The sequence below is a fragment of the Struthio camelus genome, chromosome 12 (assembly GCF_040807025.1).
Source record: "Struthio camelus isolate bStrCam1 chromosome 12, bStrCam1.hap1, whole genome shotgun sequence".
Taxonomy (NCBI): Eukaryota; Metazoa; Chordata; class Aves; order Struthioniformes; family Struthionidae; genus Struthio; species Struthio camelus.
In genome coordinates, this window is record NC_090953.1 from 19,887,137 (window position 1) to 19,913,528 (window position 26,392).

The window sequence follows — 26,392 nt, forward strand, 5'->3', positions numbered from 1 at the left end:
AAACATAAACAATGTTTGTTGTACCCCTAGAATGTTTTGCAGTGAAAAAGAGAAGGTGAAGAAGCCTAGCCAGTCACATGTAGGAATGAAAGCTGTTCATAAGTGATCCATTAACACTTAGCACAAACAAGGTTTGAAAGCCACTTATTATGGCAGAAATAAAGAGAGGAAGTTTGATTTCACAACCAATACTCCACTGCAGTTATTCATGCGAAGATAAATCCAAAAGCAAGAAACTATCAGTTCCTTACGTCAGTCAATAATCTTAAATATCAAGTAAGTATTCCCTAACACACACCAGTGAATAAAGGAACTAGATTTAATATCAGTAATCTCATATAGCACGGAAAGCCTTATGTTCTCAGCGGGTTTCTTCCATTTTTAAATGATACAGTTAACGGTTCAGAGTTCAACTAGCAGCTAGCCACAAGTGGAGTTCCTCAGGGGCTCATACTGGGTCCAGTACTATTCAGTACCTTCATAAATTATCTGGGTAACAGGATTAATCAACCTTCTCCAAGTTTGCAAATGACATCAAACTAGGAGCAGAGGTAGATAGAGCAGAAGGAAGAGACACTATTCAGAGAGAGCTTGTCAGGCTGCAAAATTTGGCCAACAAGAATTGCATGAGATTTAACAAAGTCCTGCACCTGGAACGAAATAATCCCAAGCAGCAGCACAGGCTGGGGCGTAGCTCTGCTGAAAAGGACTTGGGGTGCTTGGGGGCACCAAGCCGAACACGAGCCAGCAGTGCACCCTTGCAGCAATGAAGGCAAACCATGCCCTGGCCTGCACCAACAGGAAGAGCCAACAGATCAGAGATGGGATTATTCCACTCTGCTTGGTACTATTTGGGCAACACCTGGAATACTGTGTCTAGTTTTGGTTCCCTCAGTTCAAAAGAGGTGTGAAAGCTAAAGAGGGTCCAGCTGAGGATGACCAAAATGATTGAGGGTTAGAGACTTGAAAATGGAAGGTCAAAGTAATTGGGTTTGCTCAGCCTAGAGAAGAGATCAGGGAAGGGAGGCTTCCAATTCCCCAGAGAGACAGGAATAGAGAAAACAGATGTCCTCCCTTCACAAGGATGCACAGCGATAGGCAGGAGGCAACGAGCACAAGTTGTTTCCGGGGAAATTCTTTCCGGATATAAGCAAAAAAAAAAAAAAAAAAAAAAATCTTCAGCATGAGAACAATTAAAGATTGGAATAGGCTGCTGGAAATATTCAGGACTTGGCTTGACAAGGCCCTGAATAACCTAATGTAAGGTCCTGCTTTCAACAGAAAGTCGGACCACACCATCTCCAGAGATCCCTTCCAACCCAGACTTTTCTGCAATTCTGTACAACGATACCACATAAAAGACAACAAGACCTGTAGCTTTTAACTAATCACAGGACCCTTCCCAAAATAATCAAAGGACAAATAGCTCATTTACTGCTCTATTTCAAGCAATAAGCTTGATAACAATGTAGACATTTTTTTGTTTCCTTATACTTCAGCAAGGACAAATTCCTCTTGTCCAAAATGAGATGTACAGAGCTTTGAGAGTTCCTGAAAAGACTGCAAATCAAATGACATTTTTGAAACTACTCTATGAAGCCAAGCTGTACATATAGGATTTTAAACATCTACACAATCCAGTAGTCACAGCATTTAAGAAAGGTGCTAGGGTGGAAGCACACCACTGTTCTTCACTTTATTAGATACCCTGATTGCAACAGTTGTTCTATTTCCCTTACATCAATACCGGACTACAAACATCTGCTCTGAAACTCTTAACAGCTAACTGCACACAGTGATCTTTTGAAATCAGTTTGACCAATTCTGCAGCAGGTAGAACTTCCAACTCAGAGACAGCACAGCATGCATGTCCCCCTTCTCGTTCAGATAAATCTGCACAAAGAATTAAAAAAAAAAAAAAACAACACACACACACACAAATGAGGAAAATATATACTTGGAAAGGTTCTTAGACTGGAAAAGTAATATCTAACCACACAGTCCAAATACTTATGTAGAGGATATTCTTAAAATATAGATTGACAAGAAGCAGCCATTACATTTAAATACAAACAAGCCATATAAATAGCAACATGAATCCACACAATCCATCCCAAACACAAAGCTAAAGACTGAAATTACAGAACAGGATCGTGGGAACGGTGAAAACTTCTTCCCAGTTTCAATGGATTGAGGCCACAAAGAACAGTAGTATCAGCTGTAGAGCAACAGTTATCTGGGAAGCAGGATCCAGGCATGCTTATTCTTCTTCAGCTGTGGTTCCTGGCTTTGCACAGATTTATCATCTGGGAATTTATATTTTGGTGGCATCTTAAAAGAATCAGGCTTTTCTGCATTCCTTCCTCCAGATAACTGTCACTGCGGAAACAACCTGTAGAGAGCTGGTGACTCAGGAACTGGTTTTACTGAAATCTTTCTACCAACTACTTTGTTTTGCCATTTCTCCAAACAGACTGGTCTGAATTAATGAAACGAAAACCTACATTTGAAACCAGAAATATATACAGATGTTCAGTAATCACAACTGGCACCTTTCTTGGGCTAGTTCTAATAATTTTTGCAAAATTCTAAAACTAGAAAAAAAATCTAAAACTAGAACAGCAGTACTATTTCAGAGACCCCTATTGTACAATACTTATAGCAGGATTATGAATTTATGAACTCAGAATAAGGCTGTTTCAAAGTTCAAACACTGTTCGATACAAACACGTTACTCCTCCTCCCTTCCCCTCTTACTAAGCTCCTCTTAGATGCAAACACAGATGGAGCACGCTTTGGTTCAACAGTTGCCTCAAGCTGATGGATGAGGGGCCATCAGCATTTAAGAACATGTTCTGCCTCAGAATCATTTCACTGAGTGGAATTTTGCTGATACTGCCACTAGAGAAAATAATAATATAATTTGATTTTCAATATAGACATGACATTGAATCACAAAGCTGCTTTTTAGGCAAAGTAACAAACTCACATTAGATTTTACTCTATGATGCTCATAAACCTCCATTTTTATTTCACCAATTACAGGATGCTGAAAAGCAAGCCAATCTTTTGGGGAAAGGGAATATGCAGCAAGATTATCAAGGGCATACTGTCATAATGCTGTATCAAGCTCCTACCTTAAAGGACAAGTTTTGCTTCTGCTTCTAATGCCACATGAAGAGCAAACTGTTTACTTTTCATATCCATGCAGATCTGGAACGCATCCACAAACAGACTAAGACACAAACCCTACTACTGTTAAAACTAACAGTGACCAAGCGACATGGCCCTGTGCTAATATTTCAAATCACTCCTCTTGGGCAACATCCTCAAGATCCATTTTGGTGTCTTCAAAGTCAAGGAGAACAGCAATTTCCTCTCTTGTATTAGGAAGCTTCTTGCGTCATACCTGGCTTGTAAAAAAAAAAAAATAAAATAAAATAAAAAAGCAATTTCTATATGAATTTCTTGAATGCAAATGCTGCATAGCCACGACAAAATAAAAAGAGTTCTCAGTAGCATATATTCCACAAACTTGATGATAGAGTCAAAAAACCATGACATATGAACAAAACCAGAGGCTTTGAAACAGCTAATCCACCCTAGAGCACATTATTACAGTCCTAGTTAATCCAAAAGAGATCAAATCAAATAAAACATAACAACAAATGAAAAACCCATCTCATGTATTGTACACAAACCCCAGATTCCCTATCCTAAATAAATAATAGAATAGAGTTTTAATGTCATTAGTATAGTGCTAAAAGAGAAATAAGTCTTTTAGGCAGCTAGACATAAGGGTACATACATTTCCAATATGTGAAACTGCATCTAGAGACTGAATTCCGTATTCGTCTGGCTACAGTTTGTACATATACACTGAAAATTCTGCTTTGAACCCCCACAAAGTTATCTGGCAGAAATGACTCACTGCTAAAACATTCCTATTCTGGGAGCTCACTAAATGGATTTAGGATTTTGCATCAGGAATACTTACAATTTACAAACAGCTCAAAGCTAATCCAGCTCATTGTTAACACAGCACTGCAACTAAGAGAAGCAGAGGCTAAAAAATTAACAGAGTGAATAATACTATAAATGGATCTAACAGTGGAAAAAAAGATCAGGAACTGTTTTATATTTTACAGAGAACAGTTTTTAATGTACATTCGTTGTTTAAGCCTGCTTAAAGAACTTGTCTTCAGAATTTTATAAAATATTTGTTTACTCTGTTATACGTTTTATTTATATTTCTATAATATTAAAAAATATCATGTCAAGACCAGAGGAGTAGAACTCTGATCAGATGTGTGCACTTAAAAACTTACTTAGTCCAAACAAAAGGCTCGAAAGAAAGTCTTTGTTAAGGCTCTTGTTTTTCACGTTAGCAGTTTAAGCCTGCATATGAACAGTTCATCAGAATATCATCCAAACAAAAATTGGTTCAGACATTTAAAAATGGTTGTGTGGTTTACAATGGAAAATGAGAAAGAATTTATTGGGGTCATTCTTGAAACTTTCAAGAACATATGAGCTCTTTTAAAAACAATACTCTTGAAGGAAGTTACAGGCAGAAATCCAAAAAGCACAAAAGAAAAAAAAGGATAAATAATGTGATTTTGCAGCTTCAATTCCAAGTACTGTTTCTGTTGAAATTTACTATCTAACAAAACACTGAAAGTATGCGCTGTTAAGCAGCTGTAATGCACAGAACTCTTCCCTAACAAGCAATTCATGTTAGTTACAAATGTGTTACAGGTTATGATATGCTCTGTCAGTACATTCATAAAATTTTTAATTCTTCTACACAACTGCTATTCACAAGGAAGCAATATGCCATCACGCTGCTTGGCCTTTGGCAGGAGCTAAGTATTCTCTTTTCCTAACTTCACCGTCAGTTTGGCTCCAAATTTCAAGTGAACTGCTGAAGCACAGCATAGGTCAATCAGGTTTTTGGAATGCTGACTAAGGCCTCGACAATATTATTTGTTTCTTCAGGCAAACCTTAATATTTTAAGTAAGCACTACTGCTATGCAGTCTGATATGAGATTTAGGCTCTAGTCATTCATTAATACACTAAATAATATCTGCAATATTCAGTTTTGAAGATATGTCAGAACCCAGACAACTTTTGGAAACTGTTTTTGGAAAGCATAAAAATAACATTTATACTGTTTCATACTTTGCTGTATCCCTAAGTTTCCTAGTGAAAATTTAAGGCACATACTTTTCAAATACGCACAGCTTTGGTTCCCCAAACCTCATTTGCTACATCATCCTAAAAATAAATACCTTTCTGCAAGTAATATGACTTCCTTTAAAAAAGGTAGAACGCTATGTTAAAAGGATTAACTAATCAAACCTAAGTTGCTCACCTTACACACATTACGTATAAAGCAAAGTGTCATTAAAAAAAAAAAAACACTATCAGAACACAAATCTGTAATAACCCTGGAGAAGAATTAAGAAAGCCCAAAAGGTGTTTTTCTTATTGTAGCGATATCAGCTATAGCTGTCAACCACTGCTTTATTCTTCAAACTGCAATTTTCCTATAAATATGAGACCTACAGAAGGTACTATTGTCCCCTAGCCTCAGCTGCAGACACTTGCCTTTTTTCCCCCCCTACAGCTACATTAGAGATTTGCACTTGAAATGTATCTACTAAGGTAAGAAAGGGTTAAAGGTTTGCAGAATGTTTCAGTCTTCCCAAACATGGTCGTGCAGCTCTCTCCTCTGCCAGGTTGTTCTGGCTCCTTTGATGCCGCAAGAAAGTCCCAGATTTTTTGCTTTGTCTTGTCCTTCTCCGTCCATATTTACCTCAGCATGTTTTAGCTATTCCTACTTCACCAGAGGTTTCTTTTATTTCATTTTCCACTTTTTCATCTTCATTCTTTGTTTGCAGTTGTTCTTGGGTTTCTTTCCAGCCGCACCTTCATTTCTAACAGGCTGAGCTGGATTGCCTTTTGTTTCCATAGCTGCTGGCTTTCCCTCGCTGGGTGTGTCCGAGTGTGCTTTTGCCCCAGTCATCTAGACACATATTGGTAGAGAACAAAAAAGAACTAGAATTAAAAAAAAAAAATCTTAAATCTGTATGAAGCATAAATATACACAACTACCTTCAGAAAACTGCCTTCTAGTTCTTCCCGATCAAGCCGGACTCGGGGGCTGTGTCTGAACTGTCTGACCGGCACACTTGGTCTTCCCGTCACCCGGGGGATCTGACCGCTCCTGCTTCTTTCTTGCCCACATGCCTGGATTTCCTTCCGGCAGAAATCAAACGGGATAAGGGAAGGAGGAACTGACGCATACCTCAACTGTGCCCTTATATGAAGTTGGAATGTGGCCAAAACATACAACCGCGCCCAAAAAGCATTTCATAGTCCACTAAGTGAGGCAGTTAGAATGCAACTTTCACACAAATCAATAGAACTACAATGAGGAAAAAACAACGCTTGAAGATTCTCTTACTTTAAACATGTCATACTACTTGTTCAAAACATTAGAGATAAGAGCGTGACCTTCGGGAAATTTTCAAAGCATGATATGCATCATTTATTGACCAGCTTCAATTACAAAGCAAGTTGGGAATCCTAAAATTTTTTCTATAGAATCTCTACCAAAAGTTTCTTTAGATGCAGACAATTAATTCTCCTTCTCATACTAAATTCTATGCTGTTTAAAAACAAACAAAAAAACCACTCAACAACAAAAAATCAGATCTTAGTGACTTAGGATATATGCATGTTTACTTAACCTAATAAGGTCTGGAATGAAGCTCACGTTCAAACATTTAAAATGATGCACTACTTTTAGATTAAACTGCTCTTGTGAAGAAATGCAGAATACGCAATGCTGTGTAAGGGCGTTCATTTTCAGGAAAAAGGAGTAAGATGGCTGGACACAATTGTATGTTTACGCTCGAGCCACAAAAATTGTCTTTTCCTGAAGTACCCTCATACCTCCAGATAAAATGTAACATATTGCTCTTATTTTAGAAACAGTATTGCCTCTAAACTGTTACGATTGTTTTACTGTGTAGGGACCAGCACAGCAATGAGAATTTAATTTTCTGTGCGTCAGGGAAGCCATCTGAATTGCAGTGAAAGTTTCCTCAGGGGCGAAAAAGTTCAGCACAGAGACAGGTGATTAATGGCAATTAACATACTTTAGAGGGCCAAAAGGAAAGCCTATTTTTGTTGCAGAGAATCACTGTTATTCCTAAATGAGCTTTACATAAAATTACAAACAAGGCCAGATCCAAGATACTCTGCTATGTGGTGAAGTCAGGTACCAATTTGCATTAAACAATATTTTCTTCTGGCTTTCTATCTTGTTACACGATCATCCCACACCTAATAATGCAAAAGCTCTCACAACACTTTTCTTGTGGCCGATGTGCTCACCACCTCTCCCCTGCCTGGGTTCTCTGATAAAAGCACTAGCGCCCAGTGCTTGCTGCAGCTCTTCTCAGAGGAGCGCCCTTTCCCCTACCTAGCTACTTATTTTCATAAAACTATTTAGATTTTATCATCTTTGAGGGAGGCCTCCAAGACATGTCAGTTTTGGCTGAAATAGCCCAAGTTCATGATTCTGAGATTTGAGGGTAAGAAAGAGGGAAAAGAAGGAGAAGTTGGGACTGATAAACAGGAAGTCAGGCTAAAAGGTCCTTCCTGAAACTGTTTGAGGAAAAAGAACAAAAAGCACTATTATAGAGACTTAACTAGGGGAAAATCCTTGTAAATGCAAGTATATCTTTGTGTAGCTGTACTGCAAACCTATAAATTAAATAGCTTTTAATAAACCCATTCGCCACACTCTTTTACTGTCCAAAAGTATTATTAGTCCACACTAATTAAAGACGCAAAACTCCATTTTGAAAGAATTTTGCCATCAAATAGGGAAAAGTATATTTCCAGAAAACATATCATGTACCAGAGAGAACTGGAGTACGAGCTCAATATAGTTACTCACGGAATAAACAGTGAAAGTAAGATTCACCTTATCTAATTCTACCTGTCTCCCACTGAGCTCATAATCTAGACTCCTTCTGTAGTCATTAGAGAGAAAATGAAATACAGCATGAGTCATGTAATCTACTTAAGAGGCCTGATGTGGGGATGAATCTCTATAAAATACTCCTTTTCTCTCTGTTAATAATAAACAGAGTCCAGCATAACAAGCTTAAAGGTTGTTTTCCATACTGTACACATTCAGGTCTAGGTGAGAGAAATCGTACTTGAAATGATTTTCAGGAAAAAGGCCTTCCTACTCCTGCAGTGGATCCAGTACTCTGAAGGGTCTCTCTTACCCTCAAAAGCATCAGGCAAATACAGTTGCTATACCCAATGGACTGAACTAGGTTATTTCAAAACAACGAACCTGATTTTCCATCAAGCATAATACTGACCTTCTGTTTCCACATGGCCTCTTGGGGTGCAGGTGGAAAGGTGCATGGGACTCTTCCATGGCTCAAGTGATAGGGTAAAGGGAGGCTGGGATCTAGCGGTACCCAGGGGACTGACAGACTGGCAGGTACAGTAGGCAGATCACAGTGAGCCTCATGCAAGTTATATGATGCTCTGGTCACCTTGTCAAGAGAACTCTTGTAGATTGCAACTGATGAATCTCCTGCAGCATGAGTCAATAAATAAGAGCCCTCCTGTAAACTGAAGAGATCTAAATCAAAATTTAAGATCTAAAATAGAAATACTCTTTAAATTGTTTTGTTTCGTTTCATCTGACCATTTAAGCAGGACAGTTATTAATTTCTTAATGAGATGGAAAACATCTTTATGTATTTACATATCAGTCCCCATTTCATAAAAAGACTACAGATAGAAATGCATGACGTGTATTGATAAATACATACTAATTTATGTATTTATAATGCATGTATTTACAATGTGCTAATTTATCAATGTATGGCTTGTCATCATCAGTTACTTACGCTCCAGTTCAACAAAAGGTTTAAGCACTGAAAACTACCCATATGCAGTAAAATGTACAATTCTTTACGTAATCAATGTCTTAGGACGCATAATGCACATACGCATATCAACACAAAGGACAGAAGTGCTTTAATCAATCCCTACAAGATTAAGCAGGTTTTGAGAAGGATGAATTTCAACCAACTCCTCATCTCAAAAATCTCAGTCACAAATCATAAGCTACAGAAATTAAAAAGCTAAAGAAAATTTATGTAATGCAAAATAACATGCTTCACATACAGTGCAAGAAACTTGCTTCACAAAAAAATCACACACATGCAAGGTGACATGACAAGGCTACTTGCAGCTTGAAAGCGGCTAAATAACGAAAGAAAAGGTAGCAGCAAGAGAAAGACTGCAACATTATATAGGAAAAAAACCATCTGCTGTAATAACTTTAGCTAAGCAGAAGGAAATATAAACAAAAGTCAGTATCATTGCTACAGACTAAGCAAAACACTTTCAAAAAACAAGAGGACAAGTTTTAAATATCAGCCTACAAGTTTTTTTTCTTTTGCATCTTTTATTCAAAACCTGTAACCCTAAGTGCGTTTTCATATGCTACTGCATTATGCTATGCTAGACCTGAGAGAATCTTCAAAACTGTTAGGGTACCTGAAGAAACAACAATTGGAGGAGACAACCATTCTACAGAAGAAATAGGATCACCTGGGTAATGCTGTAAATAGATACAACGAACAACAATGGAGCACTTACGCAGACACTTTTTTCAAGATGTGATGAAGTATATTTAATGAATTTGCAGGCCTGTAAATAGAAAAAAAAAAATATGAATATTACAACAGTAGTAACTTGCAAGGCTTACTATGGTCTCAAATTCATTGTTAAAAAGCTATTGAGAAATACTCACTTAATTAGTCCAAGTTTTTCTCTTAAAATTTCTGGAGAAATCTTTTCTAGCATAATCAGCTTTGATGTAAAAGCATCAATACGTCCTGATAAAAATATTCAATTAATACATTACAAAACGAAAGAGAACAAATACTAAGAGCATTATTTAATATTTGTAGACTTAACGTAATTAAAATAAATAAAATTTTGCTCATTTGCAGCTTAGTACAATGTACTAAGCTGTTAGTACATTTGCAAGTATTTGCAAGTGCTGCACAATAACTGAAAATAAAACGTGTCGTTGCTTTATTCATCAGGATGACTGGTTTCTTTTAGGCACTGTACATTTGTTACTTTTGTACAAGACTAAGTGGCTGGGTTTAATGTTCTGCACTGCTGCCCATAGGAAAAAACTTGGTTACTGTAAAAAAAAAAAAAAAACCAAAAAACAAAAAACCACCCAACACACCAACCCCCCAAAAAACAGGTTTATGCTCTCCATTCCCTGTCAGCCTCTTCTCAAACAACAGTCTTCTCCATTTCTAAACTCAGGGACAGCATAGTGCGAAAAATCTATGAACTATTCAAATCTAATTTGCATTACTGTATCTTACATTAATCAAGTGACTGATGGAAAACATGTGACAGTCAGTACGTTATGCATACAGGAAGTAATTCTGTCCAACTAGTTTTCAAATCCTCTTTATTTAAAAGTCAATATTATCCTACTCGGGTGAAAGTAAACTATTTTTTTTGCAGTATGCTTCACTCAGGCACTTAATGCAAATAAAGAAATAATGGTTGGGTTAATACGTTCACATTCTAAATCAGCAAAGCATATCACAACTTTATTTACTACTTAAAGCAAGTACAATTGTCTTCTTTTGGAAACACGTCACAGAGTTTACTTCCTTGCAGGTGCAGGATTTCTTACTTGAGCAGTAAGGGGCCTCAAAACAGCAACTGCGCAATATGCTTTACTAGCAACAGAAGGAGAGTACTCTCAAGTTTGTTTCATGATAACACCTCTGCTTTTGGGCGCACTGTCAGTTCATTCTTTGACAACACGGGGGGGGGGGAATCACAAATCCACCATAACAGCAAGCTTGGCAATTTATGAAGGAGGCCACAGTTACATATCCGTTTTCTTTCTCATCGCAGGAGCCAGCAGCACTGCTGAGTCACTGGGCTGAGCTCGGAGATTCTGCCCTCGGCTGCACACATCTGCGCAGCGCCCAACACCACGGGACAATTACAGGGCCCTGAGCAAGGTCCAAAGAACGTTCCGCCCACCCTCACTTGGCAATGCAAGAGAGCGTTATACTCATGAATTGAAGTTCTTTCAAGTTCAAAGAACTACTAAGCAATTTAACAGTGACGTTTACTACGCTCTCAAAACTTCAATTTAAAAAGGTGCCTTAAGACCCATATAGTCTCAGAACAACCCGAACAGTGCAAGTGGCCAAGGTGCTGCGTTATTACAATTTTGAAATGGTTGTTCCCTACCTTCACACTCATGCTATGGGGTAAATTTAAGTAAGTCTACTGCTCCACTCCTATTGATTTAGATATTTATTACAGGACATAATATTTCACTTCAAATAATTCAAATTATAGCATGCTCTAGGAGGATGACTACCTCAAATCTGTCTTTCTGCTTACACCAAAAGCATGATGGCAGTGGCCTTTTTACTTTCAGGTATCAGAATAATGAATGGAAAAGCACAAACTAAAGACTGAAACATTCACCCCATTTCAAGTTGTCCATGGCACAGACAGACATTCTCACCGCTCGGGAGCGGTCAGTTGCATTTCAGGAAAGAGCTCTCTGTTGTAAGGCGCTGTCTAACTAAACAGGCACTTACAACATCATACTTTTCAAAGCTTCCCAGAACAAACCGAAAGGCAGAATTTCACAGCTACCTTCTAATATTTTTCAAGGTTAGCAGAAAGAATCCTGAAGTACAATATTTTCCCATAAAAGACTGTGATAAATGATCAATTTTGTGAAAGGACGTTTATGCAAATGCATCTGTTTTTAACTACTAGAAACCAAACAGCGGTACCAAAAAAAACACCAGTTCCCCAATTTGCCTACCTAAACAAACACTATCAAAGGCTGGTTACATGCCGAGAATCCTACTCCATACCTGTAACAGACGTTTTATAGCAGTGCTAGGAGGCGGCCCCCCGCCCCGCACGCTGGGAGCGCCAATTCACTGCGCAGGACAGCGAGAGCGTACAGTAATCCCGTGCTTCCCATGAGCACGCAAAGGAAAACCCTTATGCACCTCAGGGTTGGCTGCAGGAAAAAGCACGCCCAAGAGCTGACAACCGTCACTGGAACAACCTGAATTTCTTCATCTCGCGGACGTTTTCTCCTGAGCACAGCACAAGAACAAGAGAGCCAAGCGGAGGGCAGCTCAGAGAAGCCTGCCCGCCTGGGGCTCTACACTCGTTTCAGGGCCTAGGATGTATCCACGCACTCCGGGAGATGGGGGAACCTCTGTGCCGGAAGGGGGTGACAGTGGTGACCGTTAATGCCGGAGGAACTCCTGCCACCACAATCTGTTTTCTCCTATACTCCTGAGCGCCTCTATAAAAAGGGTGTTGGCTGGATGAGCTGTCCTCAAGTTTCGGCACTCAAATCATATGTTGAGTATCCTGCTGCTGATGGAAGGTTAAATAGAAGTGCACTGTTTTAGTTTGTTACTTTATAAGCAGATTTGCCCTCTCTCTACAGTTTCACTATATACTAATACACAGTTGCAGAACTGAGTGTATAGTTATTTTATTCGTGTGAAGATTTTTTGGAGGGAGGGGGAACAGCAAATTTTACTTTTAATGGAAGTTACTTTTATGCTTTCATGCTTTACATTTGCACAGTAGACAAAGGCAGATGCAATCAACAAAACTAGCATTTCAAGTGTATCAGATTTCACATCAACCTTGTATTTTTAAGACAGGCAAACTCTGCACATAAAAATTAGAATAGAAATAACTCAGCATTTCTAAAACTGTTTTGATGTGAGCTGCTAAGAAACAAGAGAAAATACTTTGAAGAGTAAAAACGGTAACTCAGTATATAATAGGAAAGGTTGGGCAACCACAGGCCACAGTTGCTGCCATAACAACCATAAAAACAAGACAAATCTTTCTACAACAGGAAAGTGAGAGAGCCCCAACTGCAGAACTTTCATCTGCTGTACAAACAGGACTGCCCTCACTCTGTGCCAAGTGCCAAATATATTTTTAAATGTGTTTTGATTAACCACTTTAACTGCTGCAAATTTTGGCTTTTAAAGTCTTGTTAATCGCCAGATTACTGGAATCAAACAGGTCTTTAAAAAAGTCTCTTAGACTATTCCGGCCACACTCTTTGTATGTATGATTTTTATTTCTTTGCTATGTAAACAGAATATATGCGTGCTCATGGATTTAAGCTTTTGTAGTTCTTGACTTTTAATAAAAGTTACTGTACAAACATTCATACAGCAATTTTTTTACGGGAAATTTGTTAGTGGAATTCTCCATCCAACGCAGCATCCCTAGCACGTTTGGTTTGTGTTTTGTTTCTGCACAAAACAGTATTTACAATAGATACCATTCTGCTAATATTTTCCATGCTTTTTATCCCTACTTTACTGGCTTTTTATTTTCTATGCTCTGATTTACAGCTGTCATCTCTTCCACCCGAGATCTGTATTTTCCTAACTTCATTCTTACTGAATGCAAACTGCTTCCCATTCATAGCCTCTGTTCCATTCTCTCTTGTTTCCATCTGCTGCATGATACAGGCCAAAGGCTACCAGGGCAAACTCTTTGACAGGGATGTTTCAAGTCATATCACATATTAGGAAATGATATTTCATAGATCAGTTAGATATGGAAATTGGAGAACCTGGAAAATGAGTGGTTATTTGAGATTATCCTGTGTTCAGAGCTCCTGAAGACTATTACAGCTATCAAAATCAAAGATATTTTAAGTCCTAAAGATTGCTAACTTCAAAGAACTCAATTCAGGCTTATAGATACATTTGTCTTTGAAAAGGAAATAAATGCAGTTCTTGAAAATAACTACCACTGGATGCTTTAGCACAAAATATCCTCACTGACCACGCAAGAAGCAATTTCAGACACAGTACTAACTTCAGAGAAAAGTGAAAAACAAGTTTAGAAAACTAAAAGGAAATAAAGAGGACCTATGGAACATATCTGTATGAAGTATTTGTCTTTTCTGCTCTTCTATAGGTACCCAGATATACACATATTTCCTAAACAAAATCTGACACAAGCTTACCAATATAAAATGAGCATTCAGAATGCAACATGCTCTCGGTCCACAACCGACATACTTCACTTTCTGTAAGAGCTTCGACACCATAATAGGCTTGATATTCTAGTTTTGGCAACAGGAATAGTGGAGTAGGCTATAAAAGTGAAAATGCAAGTGAAATGACCGCTCAGCATCCAAAAACAAAAACCACAATTGAATTACATTTTGTCATTGATAATCATCATGCTCTTCCATCACAGCTCAAGCAACAAAGACTTTTCACAGATCATGAATACAGGATCCTTTTATATGAAATCTGTAAGATGAAATTAAGACTATGTAGACTCTATACAAGGGAAGATGAAACAGAAAAAAACGTGTGTGTGTGTGTGTGTACTTATGTGTGCCTTAACAAGCTTTTACATACGGAAAAATTACTTTAGCTTTAAAATTTTATTATACGAATACATTATTTTGAAGTTTACTTTTCTGTGTTCTACTGCCCTCTTCAGGAATTTAGGAAAAAATGGTAATTATTATTTTTCTCGAGTTACTTACTACTTTAATGTCATCCTGTCATTTATGCCCTACGTCAGAATTTCCAGTCGGAACTCATTGTTTGGAATCTCGTTTGAAATCAGAACCTAACATTTGTGTGTTAACACTAACAGACAAAAACTGAAGACTCTTCTCAGTGAAAGCTTAGATTTCAACTTTCAGCAGGTACTTAAAAAAAAAAAAAAAAAAAAATCAGCACTCAGTTTCTGACTGTCCATAAAAGCACAGGCCAGTGAGGATCACAAAATGCAAACAGGAAGATTTCTATCCCTCCTCTACAGGTCCTCATCCTTCCTCATTTTCTTTTTAAGCTACATCTTAGTCTTTGCTAGAAAAGCTGTTCTCCTGCGAGTAAAAAAGAACAGTTACTGTTTTACTTTTGCAAGGCGCTTTAAGAGTTTGAAGTGGTATGCAAATATTAAAATCTTGCAATTAACACCACTGGAGTTGTCCTCTGAATAAATAGAGGTGTTAACACCACCTCCCCCATCAGTGCTGAGAAAGACATCAAATAAATTAGCAACATTCAAAAGCAACATAGAAATGCGATTTATGAAACCAACTGAGTAGCTATTCACAGGCATTTATAAGTAATGGATTAGTATTAAAGTGATGATATTTGTTCAAAATAATGTTCTGAGCAGGGAATCTTAGCAAACAATCAAAGAGATATAAAGATATTTTTCTACTTTATTAAAGTAGAAACACCTCACAAAGCATATGTACTCCTACCACAATTCTGACATTTTTTGGGGAAGGAAATACCACACCAAGTTTGTCAAATGATCCAGAGGACTCCTGACAAAATAAATGAATTACTCAGGATTCCAAAATAAGTTTTCCTTCTCCAGATGTAACGAGGAATATCTCGATTTCATTTAAAATAGCTTTTCATTCCTTAAGACAAACAACTTGCTAAGATATATTCCACAAAGCCTCTCAGAGCAGAGCGAAGGGGACCTGCTGTTCTCTTTGGAACGTACCCTCCGCAGTTCACTCGATCCCACGCCCCTCTGCTTAACTAGGTATGATACCAAGGTTCAGTTGTGCTTTGAAGTATTTACAGTCATGAAGAACCTCAAAGTCTTAGGCCACAAACCTAATTACTGCAATGAGTTTTAAAAGTAGTTCAAACTAGTATTAGTTTACACAAGTATAATTACCCATTGTGTGTTATTGTAATGCGGTAACAGTAAGAAAAGCTGAATCAAACTTGCTTCTCTGTTCTAACCAAGTGGGTTTAAAGAAATCACAAGTTAGTTATTCTTGTCTCCCTTCCTGCAGCAAATATTTACTTAAGAAGGTGTATACTGAAGAGTTATAAACCAAATATATTAATTATCTGAGGAATAACGCAAATGGTATGAAGGACTGGAAATGCATTATGCCCCCTTTTTAATTCTAGAGATACTCAGTACATCTTAAATAATGACAGTTTGTTAAAGGAACAAGTTCCCGTTGAGAACGCTAGTTAAAAATAAATAAAAGAATAAATCGATAGATAAATAAAGACTGACAGCAAGATCTGTACCTTTGGGACTGTTTTCTTTTTATGGGATCGTGGCCTTGTCTTTACTTTTTGCACATTGCAACGTACAAGTAACAACAGGTCATCCAAACTGAATAGTTTATATACAAGGTTGCCATCCTGAGGTGCTGTATACTCTGAAGGGTCTTCAACAAGCATCTCAAGTTCATTTGGCAGCTTTCCTATAGAAAATACATAAAAGAGAAAATGAAAAGTTTGTAGCCTTCACCGTAAAACTAAATAGTTTCTCTTTTTGCCTTGAAGTAGACAGGATTTCTTAAAAAAAAAATTGTTTCAGAAGGGTTTGGGGGGGTGGGAGGGAAATCCTATCCTACAAGAGGTCACTTGTTAATGTTATTTCAAAATAAATTAAAATGGAAAGTGTCCACCATAAGAGCATACTATTAAGTATCCTCACGTATTTTATCTTAATCATTATATTTCTTAAGCAAATGGAGCCGTGGTACTCCATTCCTGTACAAACAGAGTTCAAAGGCTGAAGTTTAAGTCACAGTAAGGCTATGCGCTCGGCACAAAGAAAACAAATTCTATTTACAGCAAACGCCTCCTGAGAGCTGCCATCCATTTAATAGTTACTTAAACAGTCCAACCCTGCGTTCCAAGCTGAATTTGCTTCAGCTTCAGTTTCAATACTAGTATATTCAAAAGAAACTCTTAACTCTAGATCTCAAAATGCAACTTTCAGGTGGGTAAACATCCCTGCATCCTTCAAACATACTTTAACGAAACATCAAAAAACCCATAATGAATACACAGCAACTATTTAATATTTTATATTGATAATTTATCTTACTCTTTTTTTTGTCCAGCAGGTATGTGGAAATGTGTGCCAGAATTACAACTACAAATAGATACTGCTGTAGTGCAATGAATAAGATCAAAAATATTTTAAAAATGAAATTTCAGGGCTTATGAACATCTTTGAATAAATATATATATACACACCTTGTATGAGAGATTATCATCCAAGTGACTGGCAACAGTTTTCTATTAGTAAAATGTTTAACTTAATTCTGGCTTTCTGCCAAAAGATATGCTTTTTTTTTTTTTAAAAATCAACTTGCTGTACAACTTACACTCTGTTGAACTGTTACACTCTGTTATGCCTACTATTCTTTCACACAGTCACACTTTAGCTTCTTAGTAATATTGGTTTCACTACCTCTATTGAAAAAATGCAATTATCAATTGTCCTACACCTGATTCCATACTCTGGCTTTCTAAAAGGAGGAGAATATCACATCTCAATCCCTCAAATTGAGAGGGAGGAGGAGATAAGTATATTTTAATGACTTAAAATTCAATTAATTCAATATAAAGGTAGGTAAAGATAAGATAGCTTCAGCTGCAACAGAGTAAGTTGTATCGAAGGACGTTTTTACAGCTATCTTCTACATTTCCATCTCTGCTTAACAGCCCTATTCTTCTCCTTTACCACAGCCAGCACAACACGAATAAACTCATTTAAAGGATCGTTCTGTTCCTTCCGGTTTCTGATGACCTAAGCACACGTAACAACCCCATCAGACAGGCGTACTGGTTCTATGCTCCTAAAAGCCATCAGCAGAAAAGCAAACAGAAAGATAGGGTTGTGTCCTTCCCGGGAGGCAGGAACGCTTCACAGACCCCCGCGGCCCCACTCCTGCTCCTCCGGAGCGCCCAGTGGCTGCTCACTGCCCCGACACCCGAGCTGCTCTCCCACGTCCCTAACCAGTTCTCACACCAGAGCAGGGATGCAGCCAAGGCTTACACTAGACCTAGAGATAAAAACGATGTGGTGTTTAAAAACCTATAGAGTGGTCATCTTTTTCTTAAGTCAGAAAAACCCAAAACCCCAAACTTCAACCTCCAATTATTTCCGTTACAGAGAGATCAATTCCTACGCGACCGAATGGCCAGCTGGTCAGTGAATTTCCACCAGAAAACAGCGATTCACTTGAATTCAAAGTCGGAGAAAAGAGCGTCTGTGCTGACGCAGCCTGCCTGGTTTCCCGTCAGGTTACCTGAACGGACCGACACAGGGTTTGCACGTTCAGCTGCGCACAGCTCAGAAGTGACGCAGGCACGTGGGAAAACCCGCGCGCTTCACGACCCCTAGCATGCTCAAAGCTTCTGGTTCCGGGTGGAGATCTGGGTACAGCGCAGGTTCAACTTCCAGCTAAACGCTAGGCAACTTGGAGAGGCGACCTGCAGAGTCCTCCTCAGCCTCCCGGAGCCGACTGCTGGGGGCTAAGGAACGGTGACTGAAGCGGGAGCCTCCAAACTTAGCCACGCATACATAAAGACTTCTTAAAAATTTTAACTGCATGATTTGATTAATTTTTCCTTCTACAGAAAATGTAAATAGTTTCTCGACATTCAAAAATAGGACTATTTTTGCAGACTTCCTCACAGACCAGACTATTAAAAAGTTGGAATTTCTGAGGAAAAGTAACTCACTTCAGCATCAGAGCTATTTCGCTTTAAACAGAACACTGACAGACTGATTCTCACTTGTCTCAGGCACTAGCTATTGAGTAGCATGGTAAATGTACCTATTTCAGTAATTTTTTTGAAATATTCATAACATATTCACTGTAACGGACTGAAAAGTACAGTACATAATATCTAGAGCTCCCAGACTCTCCTTTTCCCATCCACAGGTACTTGTCCTCGCTCAAAATCCTTGTATATGACAACTTTTCATTTCTCTGTAGTAAAATAAGATAACATTTCACATACAACTCGGCGGACAAACAGCTACAAACGTGCTCTCTTACACGTGCAAAACAGTATTTCTCACACAGAAAAGATATTATATATATAAAAAAAAATCTAAGTCACATCTCTAAATAAACATAGCAAAGGCACTGTTAGAACATTTCCCAGGGGAGAGAACTAAAATGATTTTTCTCTTAAATTTTACGGAAAATTTAAATTTTCACTCCTTACATGATAAACAACCTTACTTACTCTTTGGAGGGCCCTGGAAAAGCCACGTCCAGGTATTTCTGGACGAGCTGTTGGGATCTGAGGCAGGGCCTGGCGCAGTTTCTGTGCTGGAGGTGACCGATGATTTTGGAGACTGAGGCACGTGGGTTGGTGCAGAGTTAGAACTATCAAGGCTCACTAGTGGCTGCTCATGAGCTTTTCGGGAAGGTGACCTGAGAAGTTCAGTTTGCATTTTCAGAATCTGTCCAACAGGATCAAATTCTTTGGACAATCTTTTTGTAGGCTTTCTGGAGGCATTTTTCCCCTGATCCATGCTCTCCGAGGAATCAGTCACGCTTGCTGATGCAACGCGGATGGATGAAGGTGATTCGGAAGTCTCTGCTGAGCTACTGGAAATAGTATTTGGTACAGCTGTTTTGCAATAATCAATACTTTTACATTCTGTATCAATTACCAAACGATCTTCATCAGTGTCACTACTGCACAAAGAAGCACAACTCTTATTTTTTTGTGCAGCATCAGACTCTTTCTTGAAAGTAACAGCGTTAGATAAAGTATTTAATTTTGTTTCATTGTCTGATACTTCCTTTGTCACAACGTGCTGCGCTTTGTTCAGTTCTACCTCCTCTGAATGAAAGCTTTTATGAGATGAATTTTCTTCGGGGTTGGAGCACAGACTGCCAAATGATGGAAGCTGCACTTCGCTGGCTGAAAATCCTTGCTGAGAAACAGAGTTTCTTCCCTCTTCACCTCCATTGTTTATGGTAGATGTTAATTTTTTGTCTGTTTTTAGCTCACGTGACAAAATTTGACCAGTGTTACCAACTTTAGGAAAAGTATTTTCTGCTTTAGAGGTCTTTGAGAGTTTGACCGCTGCTCCAAAAGTTTCTAGTTCTGTAACATCATCATCAAAATCCATCCCTGTGTCATCTGGAACAGGAATCTTCCTGCACTGGTAGGTGTCAGAAGGTATCTTAACGCAGAGAGGGGAAGGGGCAATAGAACATATTAACTGCAAATAGAACACTTAAATTTGAAGCAGGCAAGAAATGTTCTGCTATCCACATCTGGACTGTTGAGGGACAGGGGAAGTAATTGGAAAAATGAACAAACGAACCAACCAAGCAACTACACTGCATTTAATGCAGAATATCTGAAACCCTAGGAGTTAAAAGGTCTTTCAGACAGAAATGGAGTTTGTAAAGCCTTTTCCACCTAAACAAACTAGCTGAAATATATTTTAATTAAGTAAAGATTAAGGCTGAGATGAAGTTGTACAAGCATTTCAAGCAACTAGAGAGACGTTTTAAGAAATGAGGTCTGTGACTCAGTAGTAGAAAAGCGATCAGAGAGAAACCTAAATATTTATTATCACAGAACACGTAGCTCAAGGACTATAAACCTAGCCTTTTTTTTTTTTTTTTTTTTTTTTTAAAAAAGTGAAGTTACATACATCCCATTGAAAATTACTCTCCTCAGCTGGTTTGTCCATCAATACATCAGAAATCGACACATAAGACTTTTTAGTTGCTAGGAAGTCCATTGGAATTTCATGGAAGATTTGGTTCCTTTCTCTTACTGTCATTTCCTTCTTCAGGAGAGGTGAGTCAACATAAACCACTTTAGCTGGTTTGCTATCTTTTAAAGAATGGAAAGAGATAGAGTTAATACTATATGAAAGAGAAACAAAGTCATTATATAATTCAAATAATAAATCACTCTTTCAAATTCCAGTTACACTTAAATCCATTCCACACTTACACTAGAAGAGATGAAAAACTATCCTGTCATTAACCATAGAAAATAAAAATGTCTAGATATAGTGTAAATTACTATGATTCTGCAGCAGCAAAACAGAACAGATTAACAGACAAACACATTTTAAACGCAGTTCTAAATACGGAATTTAAAAAATAATTTAGGATTCAACATTCCTTGTATTTCATTACCATATCAAATGTATTCAGTTTTCCAATAAAAAGATATTTTCTTCTTCCTTCCTTTTGCATGCATTGAACCTCAGATCCATGAGTGAGTTTTGGGGGTTTTGTTTGGTTTATTTAAGTCTCACTGCCTGAAAGAGATGGCTGCAGTTTGTATTTCTTCTTTAGGCTCTGCTGTCCCATTGTCTACTGTTTACACTTTCATACGCTTACACATGAATCATTAATAAATTCATCTAGAAATAAGAGAGATGCCCTGGCCAAGCTTATACAGAAATCAATGGCACATTGTGAACATTCTATCTTATATTTATTAAGAAAAGAAAAAACCGGGATAGAAAAGAAGTTAATGCAAGAGGTTGGTTACAGGAAAGGGTGAAAAGTAGGAGATGAACTCTGTAAGAAACACCATCTAGTGCTAATGTACTTTGGATGCCATTTACACTGTAACTTTGGATCTACAAATTAAGTTTAAAAACTGCCAAGTTGATATGAAAGGAGTCAGGCTCCTCATTACAGATAACTTAATTCTGTTTCATGCAGGAAAATGCAAAATTTGTAAGGTTTGCAGATATTTGCCAGCTTATTTACTGCTATCCAGTAGTTTGCTATCTGCAAATCTTACAATTGGGGGGAAAAAAAAAAAAGAAAGAAAGAAAGAAAGAAAAAGAAAGGAAGGAAATGGGAGAAGAAATCCGATTCCTGACAGGCTGCTTGACAAAAGTACAATATTTAGATGACTTAAACAGTTTATTCAAAATATTTTTCGCTGCAATTGGGAGAAGCATCCTCCACCAACTTTCAATATGAATTTGCTACTCTATGACATAAACTGGTCCTTTAGTTTCAGATATTTGTTGCTACTTCATTACTTTATCAATTATTATTATTTTTTTTTTTTATAAAATCAGAATTATTCTCTTCATCTTATTGAAATCAGTTCATCTGATAGCTTTAACAGCTTCACATGATTTTTTTCTTTCCAAGGAATAGAGCTTACAGTTTTGAAAAGCAGAAGGGCATTAAAGTGACTTCCCCTCCACCCCCATAACAGAAAACAGCTACGTGTCTAAACTCAATGCTAATGGCAATACCTCTAGAGGTTGCTACTATCCTCAGTAACAAGATGGAGCAACGCGTAGAAAACTATAAAGTGACTTTGCTATCAGCTTTCCTCATTGAAGACAGAGCACAAACTCAGTAATGTGTTCTTTAAAGTTCATTTGTTAGGATAACTGCAATTAAAATAAACACTTTTCTTGAATCTGGTAAAGAGTCAGAGAACTTTGTTATCTAATGCTGAAAAACATAACTTCAGTTTTTTGTCCTTTAAGTTGTGTGAACTATATCAGGCAATTTGTATTACTTCATTGGATTTTTTAGATTAAAAACATGGAAGTAGTTAAGATAAATTGTTTTCCAATAGCTGCATTCTAGAGGGCTGCTTCTTCAAAAAGCATGAGAATCTGAAGTTATATTGCAACTATGATTTTTTATTTAGCTTAGTTTCTTTTTTCCCCCTAAATAAAAACCAAAATTAAACTACTTTACTGCTGCACATACTAAACCAGATTACCTCCCTACCTTCTCTCAGCAGTTTTTACTGTTTGACTTGGGCTCTTCAGTTGACTGAAAGAGATTATGAGAATACATAAAGGACTTAATGGACAAAAATACAATTTTTGTAAAACAAAAGCATACTATACCTGCAACAGGGATCATTTTAATACAAACTGGAATTTCCCACTGTTCCTTGTAGTTTAGTCCGTGATTATTCAGTAAAGCAAATAATGATTGATTACTTAAAACAACTTGAGGACAGTATTTCAAAGCAAGTTTTTCTGCGTTTGAATCTGAACTAATATCCTAAACCAGAAAAAAAAGTTAGTTTTTTTAAAAGTTTTTTTTTTTTTTTAAAAGAAAAAGACACTTATAGCCTGCCACATATAAATTTACATTCATAAAAGAAAACATGAATTAAAAAACTCCAAACCTACAAACGTCCAAATACCATCATAGTGCCAGGGTTCAGAATCAAAGGAAAAGGCAAAAAATCCCCCTTAAGGTTTTTGTCTGCATCTGCCTTGCAGCATGTGAAGACATAGTTTTATCTTTCAGTTCATTCCTACTGATTTGAATTACCAGGCTCAACAGGAATATGGAGAATAGAGGAATATGGGACTGCATTACAGCGAGAGTGGGGGAAGGAGATCCACTCACACATATTACAGAGTTACTTATAGGTTAAGTAATTAACACTAAGAAGAGATCTAACATGGAAAAGTGTGGTTAAAACTGAACAGTTCTTTAAATATAGATTATCTATCATGAATCTTAAAACAAATACAAAAATATGGAAAATACAATTTCAAATCTGAATTTGTAAGGGTATTTAAAATGAGGTGTACAGCCTTGCACGAGCAGAAGAGGTTGGGCATGCCCACGAAGTAGGAGGAGGAGAACAAGGACCAAGAAGAAAACGGAAGCCCAGGAACACTTGCAACCATGACAGAAAATTAGGAAAACAAACGAACAAACAAAATCTAGCTACGCTTTTTAATTTGCCACCTCAGACAACATCAGTAATATTCTTTGCTTACAGCTTTAACACCTCTTGTCATGCATCATTCTCCTCTTGCACCTCTGCTACTTTCTTAAGCAACCACCCCCTTTCCAGTCACAGCCTCTCTGTTGAAAGGTTAGTTTCTGATACACAAACAAACTCCTTCAATAAGCAGACAACAAACTATCTGGAATAAACAGTCACACAAAACAAGTTCTACAGAATGAGAAAACCAATTGATGCAATTTTCTCTGTGGAAGAACACAGACAACAGCACTGGATGTTTAACAACAACATGAAACAGAACCTAAAAATTATTCAAGTCAGAAATACAGTCTCTACTGTTTAGCAAGAAAAATCCCAGAGTAAGCTAAACTAAGGAGTCTAAAACATTTCTCACTATCATTAGGACTTCTCTCTTAAACAGAAACTTTTACATGGACATGCATATATATGTATAGCTGCAAAGGCTTTGGCCTCTGCTTTAAAGCAAAATTTAAAAGGAACAATATTATGATAAACCATTCTATCCAGATTTCATAGCCAGTGTGTTCCAACCTAAGGACCCCGTTAACGCTTCACTGAGAGAACAGAGGAAGTCCCATCTAGAGGCACTGGCTCAAAAATTCAATGATATTCCAATTTTTGAAGAAGGCAGTGCAATCGTCATACATGACATATCTAATAAAAACAATACAAAAAAAACTTAGCATTGCCACACGAAAAAGAAAAAAAACCCCTCTTATCTACAATACATGACATAATAATGACAACAAAAAAGGTTACTCACATTGTGCATAACAGAAGCCTTTTCTTCCGGAGTTATAATAGATGCAACAGTTTTATAATCTACAGGTAACTGAACAGGCATAGCAGGGAACTGTGTTTCACCACGTCTTGCTGTACCCTTGAACAAAATACAGCAGTACCAGAAATCACCTTCAACTGAAGTGATACTGACCCCACGTTCAGTTTTTTATAATGAAAAATATAAAGAACCAGGCAGACACATTATAAAGTTGGTGCTATACTTTAAAAAAAAATCTTTGTTGTAAACAGATAACGTACAAGATTTACAGCCTTATTGCCAGAGTAATTTAACTAAGCTTACTTACTTTTCATCACATATTGTAACCCCCTAACCCAAGCACTGAATAACACACATTTAAAATAAAAAAAGTTCGGCATAATGCAATCCATATGTAATTCTTATTTGAAAATAATGCCAAAACAAAAGTTTTATGTAAGATATTACCATTACAAGAAGATTTTTTTCCAGTCTAAAGGTCAACTGTGTGTTAAATTTTCCTCCCATGATACTTATGATTTCCTGCAGCGTGTAAAATTCAGGATACTTTTGTACATGTCCAATACAAGCACTTAATAACTTCTAATGTAAAAAGAAAGAAAAAAAACAGTTTATGCATTGCTATTTTCCATAATAATAAAAAAAAATTTTTGCAACTGCAATAGTTACGTTTGCATACACTTTCAGTACAGAATACTGATCTATTTCCCAGATTACTGCTAATAACATGTGTATTCAACTTTTCAAACTGCAGGTACAATTTAAATTAAAGACTTAAGATATACCAATGCCATAAGACTCTATAATAATCACTGGTAACAGCACTGAAACGTATTCTAAATTCTCCTCAACCCCTTACATGCAAAGATTACAATGTATAAATACAGGCTTAGACCAATCATAAAGAGACTGTTCAGTACAGTTTGAACTGAATTGTGCTGAAGTGGTTCAGTACTTTCTTTTCAGTTTGTGTACTTAGCCAGGCTTTATATGGACTACTATTTTTTGTGGTACTACTTGATGTATACTAGTCCAGGTAAAAGTTGTAAAAGGTAAAGACATATTAAGATTCTGTATTTGTTGAAGTTTGCTCTCATGTCAGCTCCAGATCTTGAGCTAAATTTTACTGGTATCTGAACTGTGCATTCAACTATTTCATTTCTCTTTAGCAGCTATCATGAATTGTTTCTGCAATTACCGTTTAAAACTGAAACGGAAGGACACACTTAGATGTAATTCAGGAACTTAACTATAAAGACGACTTAAATATTGGAGACACATTTTCTAACCAGAAGATAAGATCACTGCCTTACAAAAACAGAAAAACAGTGTAAGATATGAAATAATGAAGCCAATTCCCCCTTTTTTTATTTTATTTATTTTTTAATACAAAAAAAGCAGGATTCTTGTCATCATGTGTGATAACATAACAACATTTGGGTCAAACTGTGTTAATGGGAAAGCAAATGTATTTAGTGCTTTAAAAAGCATATAATAAAATGTTATGGTGAAATAAAAGCAATCCTCTGATTTTAACTAAAACCCCTGCTCTCTAATACATGCAATTATTTTTCTGCTCTACTCTGTAAAACAGAAAGTAATGTGACACTGGAGGACTGAAATTTTAGCAAAAAGCATTTAACTAGGCCACTTCAGTTCAGGTAAGACACTATCAAAAAATATTTACGCAAATTATATACCACACTGAAATATTTCAGTTTCTGTTCTTTGATTTAATAGAAGCTTTGAGCTAAAACATACATCTAAAACTGTTTTACTAAGCTCTCTTCTACTTAAAGAAACTTGGAATACAACAGAAACACAGCTCCAGCCATTCATATTCTTGGTCTTATGAGTAAGACACGGCAGATGGCATTTATTTTTTTAACTGACTGTTCAAGATGTACCATTTTAAGTGAGAA

The 26,392-nt window shown here is 37.1% G+C and overlaps 1 protein-coding gene across 9 annotated transcripts in view; it reads right to left on the reverse strand.

Annotated features, from left to right (window-relative positions):
* Nucleotides 1–1,939: 1,939 nt before the first annotated feature.
* The window catches only part of ICE2 (interactor of little elongation complex ELL subunit 2), a 30,618-nt gene continuing 6,165 nt past the window's right edge, over nucleotides 1,940–26,392 (reverse strand). For 3 of the 9 annotated variants that reach the window (XM_068958192.1, XM_068958190.1, XM_068958188.1), the window contains exons 5-16: nucleotides 24,918–25,052; nucleotides 24,453–24,569; nucleotides 22,806–22,965; nucleotides 20,610–20,794; nucleotides 19,178–20,129; nucleotides 16,208–16,386; nucleotides 14,143–14,272; nucleotides 9,862–9,946; nucleotides 9,708–9,758; nucleotides 8,411–8,669; nucleotides 5,821–6,030; nucleotides 1,940–3,409 (exon numbers count right to left, since the gene is read on the reverse strand). In XM_068958192.1, coding sequence (XP_068814293.1) covers nucleotides 5,863–6,030; nucleotides 8,411–8,669; nucleotides 9,708–9,758; nucleotides 9,862–9,946; nucleotides 14,143–14,272; nucleotides 16,208–16,386; nucleotides 19,178–20,129; nucleotides 20,610–20,794; nucleotides 22,806–22,965; nucleotides 24,453–24,569; nucleotides 24,918–25,052 — 2,421 coding nt within the window. In that variant the 3' untranslated portion in view covers nucleotides 1,940–3,409; nucleotides 5,821–5,862. Of the gene's footprint in view, nucleotides 3,414–4,112; nucleotides 6,031–8,410; nucleotides 8,670–9,707; nucleotides 9,759–9,861; nucleotides 9,947–11,992; nucleotides 12,513–14,142; nucleotides 14,273–16,207; nucleotides 16,387–19,177; nucleotides 20,130–20,609; nucleotides 20,795–22,805; nucleotides 22,966–24,452; nucleotides 24,570–24,917; nucleotides 25,053–26,392 lie in introns of those variants that run through there. The other 6 variants (XM_068958189.1, XM_068958187.1, XR_011143686.1 and 3 more) reach the window with 4 other exon arrangements.